We start from the raw sequence: 5,467 nt of genomic DNA on the forward strand, positions 1-5,467 counted from the left end.
GCCCATTATCACCAATCGCCCATGTTTTGCGCACAAAGCTTATTGATGAATGATACAGTCAGCGATGTCAACTTGCGGGAAATTCTTTGATTTGCGGGGAATTTTTCGCGTCGCGGAAAATCGGGGAATGAGCTGAATTTTGCGGGGAATTTTGACTATTTAATTTTAAATCATTAAAGAACTTACCTAGAGTGCAGAATACTTTTTGTAAAATTCCAACTCTGCCAATTCCGCATTAGCAACACTATAAGAACATTGATATCAGCAATCAAGGTGAATTTAATTCGTCTTGCCAGAAGAGTTGGGAAGTTCACGCGCTAGGTAGTTCAATGTACTAGATCATTGACTTGATGGAACGAACTAGCTCGAAATTTTTAAATAACTATTTGCTCCAAGTCGCAGTTTTTAATTTTACTTATATTCATTTAAATATATGTACATATTAAATAAAGAAAATATTTATTAATTTATTAATAGATGATATTTTATTTTCATTAGCTAATATTAAATAATGATAATATATAAATTCAAGTGAGCCGAGTGGAAGGAAGTGCGAGAGGCCCTAGCAAAAAAAAAAAATCAAAATTCGACTGTAATTTTTACCCACTAGAATTATATTGGCTTCTAAAAATTCCGAGAAAGATGAAATGAGTTGGCATCCCTGGATGGTCTTGTGTATTCTTTGTTGGTTACTGTCTGTATTTTTGGCTCTTCTGACATGTTGTCTTGGATGTGAGTACATCTTGCTATGGTCTCCAATTTAAACGAAAAAAAAAAGAAATTGTGTCGATTATGTAGGTAGTAAATACTACTACTATTAACTGAGGAATTGAGTCCTAAATTAATACCGTACCCTAATTTAATTCAATGGATTAGTGCATTAAGTACGAAAATAACGGATGAAAAAATGAAAGGTTCAAGGACTACAAGAAACCTATTTGTATGTTGTATTCGACCCTACTTACAACTTGCTCTATCTTATATATCGGGTGTATTCCGTTTTTATTTTTGTAGCACTGTATAATTATTGTAGATAGAAGCTCACTTTTAAAGTTAAAACATCCTTCACAAGTTTTAATTACGCTGTAAGGAAAATCTCAAGTTCTGAAATAATGAAAAATATTTCTCGTGTGGAAATAATGTTACTCATACGCACTATCGTACGCGATCTTATCTAGAAAGCGGTATGCAGATCCGTAATCTACGACTCACAATTAAGCTTACATGTTTCAACGCTTTTTTATCATTTTAGTTTCCCTACAGTGTTATCAATGTCGTTGCTCTTTTGTGAAAATTTCGTACTTTGTTTTACATAAATAAATACATACATACATACGTGATATTCAGTTTGCGGTATAAGAGATATTGAACGCCAAGCGCCGATATAATCTTAAAATTATATTTTAAATATAAACTGCTCACATACATACATAGGCCGTATATATTTCTTTACGAAACATACTAAACTCTTTCTGTAATAAAAGCTTGTATATTTAACTTCGTTTAAAACGTTCTTTTAATAAAATAAAGCAAGTTTATTCTATCATTTCTTATCACTATCGAGTTTATTCTTGTCAAGAGAAGAAGATACCATGCCACCACTATTTGAGGGGTATAATTTGTCTAAATAATTTAGTGATTCATTAAGAAAAGTCTGAAAATAAAAGATTTGTTTAGAAGCTTAATTCATAATGTCAAAAATTTAGATTTACCTGGAATGCGTGCAATACGGCCATAATGGCTGGGGATCCAAATCCATGGGTAATCAAAGAGAAGTGTGTTAAGTGACGTTGCATTGACGGCTCTAGAAAATGTTGGGATCTGGTACCATATTGCGTAGTGCGATCTTGGCTTAGCACTTGCATAAGTTCCTTTGTTATCTGTAAATAAAACGTATCATTAAAGTAGCGGCGGAAAAAACATTCACAATAAAATGCTTATAAGATCCAAATTCTTAAGGCCAGTATGCAGCTATCAAGGAAAGCAAAAATTCCATATATTCTTGAGGAAAGAGTGAGGCAACAGGCTGTCACAGGCTGTGAGGTATCAGATGTCCAAATTCCTTGGACACAAACACGAAATAATGGCAATTTTTTTCTTGACTGTTTTCTTGAGAGCTGCATACTGGCCTTAAAGCTAAAAACATAGTGGAGCGGCGAGCAATGCGAAGAGCTAGCATGGAACAAAGCTTCAATTACAAACGTGTATGTACATACATATGTATGCTCTGCTCTTTTCACTACGCGCTCTTCCATTGAAACATATACGACGCTTTGCTCGCCGCTCCTTATACTTTTTTCTATTTTTGAGGCGATGCACGGTGGGGTATTTGGCCCGGAATTCGCGGATTAATTCAAAAAGTGAAATGAGCATATCTTAGTATATAATGATATCAGGGAAAAGTAAATAAAAAAAGTAAACAAAATTAGTAAGTAAATTATTTATTGTTCCGCTGAGTCCAGAGCGCGTTATACATTTCGCAGTGATTTCAAGCCCAACTTTTAATCATATTTTCCGGAAAATTCATGTTTTTATTATGCAACCTTCACCTCAGGTACTATACTAATTTTTAAATGCAATTTTGTTTTCAGAATCTCTCTATATATAAAGTATGAACAAATTCCAGTTCATGAACTATTATAAAGGATAAAAGTCATAGCAGTTCGTTATGAACAATAATTATACCAGTTCATCATAGTAAAAAGTAAACTAGTTGGTAGAAATTTTACTTCGAAAACTGGTATTAAATGCGGAAGTCATACCAGTTCGTCATGGACTATAATTATACCAGTTCTCCGCAGTGAAATGCCAAACCAGCCAGTATAAATACTAGTTCATTAACTATTATGCGCTAAAGCGACGTCCTACCATTTCGGCGATTTCGAACAACTTATGCGATCAGCGACATCTGTCTTTGAATAGCCACAACCAAAACTAAAATGCGGTAAATTGCTTTCATCACAAATTTCGGCTGCGGCGTCGAGTTAAGACTACCGATTCTGGTTCTGAAATCTCCCTGCAGTGAAAAGCCAAACCAGTTAGAAAAAATACTAGTTCATTAACTAGTATGTGCCTACCAACTCGACAATTTCGAAGAACTTAGGCGATCAGCGACATCTGCCTTTGAATTGCCAAAGCCAAAATAAAACGCAATTAATTGCTTTTCTTACAAATGTCGGCTGTGGCGTTACGTGAAGACTACTGGTTCTGGTTCTGAAATCGCAGGTTCGAGGCCGCTTGGAGGTGGTTAAGATTTTTAAAGTTAAATAAATTAAAGCAAAAATAATTTATTCAATTTATAAATAAATAACAAATTTGAAAATCTAATTGCATTGCAAAAAAACTTTTAGGAAGAAATGCTTGAGCTATAAAAACAAAGAAATTAAACAAAAATATTTTTTTTATTAAATTTGAAAATTACAATAAACAGCCTAAACAAAAAAATAAATTTATAACAAATAAAAATAAAATAAAAAATAGAAAATAAAAAAATTTCCCTGAGCCAGCATTTGAGCCTGGGACCTCAGGCTTACCACGCGAGTGCTTTGCTCTGTCGGCCATTGTGACTGCTGGAGCGTGGTGAGCAAAAAGGCACACTTATGCTTTTCACGGGGCATGAATTGGCAGACTATCTCATCAACTGGTATGATGCTACTAGTATTTATACTGGTAGCGTGCTGATGCAGGAGCGGACAATTGACATACAATATGACACCGCCATGTTAAATAAAAAAAGGAGTAAGTGCGCCTGGGCCACACTGTAGAAGTGAAACTTACGTTACATATCTAAGTTGTGTCATAATTACGGTGACCATAAATATGGATTCAAAATGAAGGACAATTTTTGAACAATATGCCTGCATATATTTACGTAGTATAAAAATATCAAAAGAGTATTTATGATTCTAAATTCTTAATACATTTTAAACTTTAAAAATGAATCACGTTTTCTTCATTGACAATAATCTTTTTTTACATGCATATTTATAAAAGTATAGTAAAACATATTATAATTAAAAGTCGTTCAAAACGAAAACAATACCCTTCTTTTTTTGTTTTTTTTTGGTACTTTTCGCAGTTATTTGTCAAAAATCGACGTAATGAATCGACGTAAATGACGAGTTACAAAATGCCCTTTACAAAAATATATAATTTGTGCAGATTGCGCTCCATAGCATCTACATTTCTAATCCGATTCTCATTATCTTTGGCTCAAAGTTTACTGTAATGATATATCTTCTTTATCGAATTTTTTAAATAATGAAAAAACATAATCAAATGAAACTGCGTATTTGATTGAAAATCTCAATTTTTTCGCCTGTAGCACTAATAATTTTCATTGAAGTCGCCACAAGTTATACTATATTTTGGTAAGAGGCACATCAAAACCCTTCGAGCTGTAAGTCGCTTACGTTAATTTGCAGATTTTTTCATGAGATATTGAAGAAAAGCTACGAAAAGTACCAAAAAACACTTTTTTTTTAAATCCATCCATAATTTTAAATAATTTTAAAACGAATAAAATGCGGGACAAATGCAGGACACTTGGATAAAATAAGTACATTTTCAGGTTTTTCAAATTTGAAAAACTACGAAGGACCGACCTTTTAAAAACAGTACGGTCCTGCAAAAAACAGAACGGATGGTCACCGTAGTCATAATCAATATATCGAGGGCTTATATTCAATACAATCTACCTGCAATTTTCAGAAAAGCTACTTTCCGATGTTGAACCCATTTGGTGCTTAGCTGTCATCACTAATGTTAATTTGAACTATGCAATTCAATAACAAATTTTTCTAACAAACGATATACATACGTGGTCAGCATCAATATCATCGATGGCAGTTAAATCGTCGATGAATTTCGGATAGGTTGTATTGAATCTAAGCCCCCGATATGTATTTTATTGGTTGGAAATTGTACATAAAACGATAGGTTTGTTATTATAATGTTATAAGTTTAAGGTTTTATTTTTTTATCGATAAATATCAATAGCAATATCGATAAATATCGACAACAAAATCGATAAATATATCGATAACTAAATCGATAAATACCGATAACAAACCCGATAGATATCGATAACAAAATCGATAATTATCGATAAAAAAATCTATAAATATCAATAACAAAATCGATAAATATCGATAACAAAATCGATAGATATCGATAACAAAATCGATAAATATCGATAACAAAACCGATAAATACCGATAACAAAATCGATAAGTATAGATAACAAAATCAATAAATATCGATAACAAAATCGAAAACCATCGATAACAAAATCGAAAAATATCGATAACAAAATCGAAAAACATCGATAACAAAATCGATAAGAAACGATAACAAAATCGATAAATATCAATAACAAAATCGATAAATAGCGCCAACAAAGTCGCTAAATATCGATAACAACATCGAAAAATAACGATAACAAAATCGATGAATAGCGATAACAAAA

General features: G+C 32.5%; 1 protein-coding gene across 2 annotated transcripts in view; it reads right to left on the reverse strand.

Annotated features, from left to right (window-relative positions):
• Positions 1-484: 484 nt before the first annotated feature.
• The window catches only part of LOC118738657 (transcription factor AP-2-epsilon), a gene marked incomplete at its 5' end in the record, with an annotated part of 341,438 nt that continues 336,455 nt past the window's right edge, over positions 485-5,467 (reverse strand). For both annotated transcript variants that reach the window (XM_036469563.1, XM_036469562.1), the window contains 2 exon segments: positions 485-1,654; positions 1,713-1,880. In XM_036469563.1, the coding sequence (XP_036325456.1) occupies positions 1,544-1,654; positions 1,713-1,880 (279 nt within the window).

The sequence above is a fragment of the Rhagoletis pomonella genome, unplaced genomic scaffold (assembly GCF_013731165.1).
Source record: "Rhagoletis pomonella isolate Grant_MI unplaced genomic scaffold, Rhpom_1.0 Rhpom_scaffold_00005, whole genome shotgun sequence".
Lineage (NCBI taxonomy): Eukaryota > Metazoa > Arthropoda > Insecta > Diptera > Tephritidae > Rhagoletis > Rhagoletis pomonella.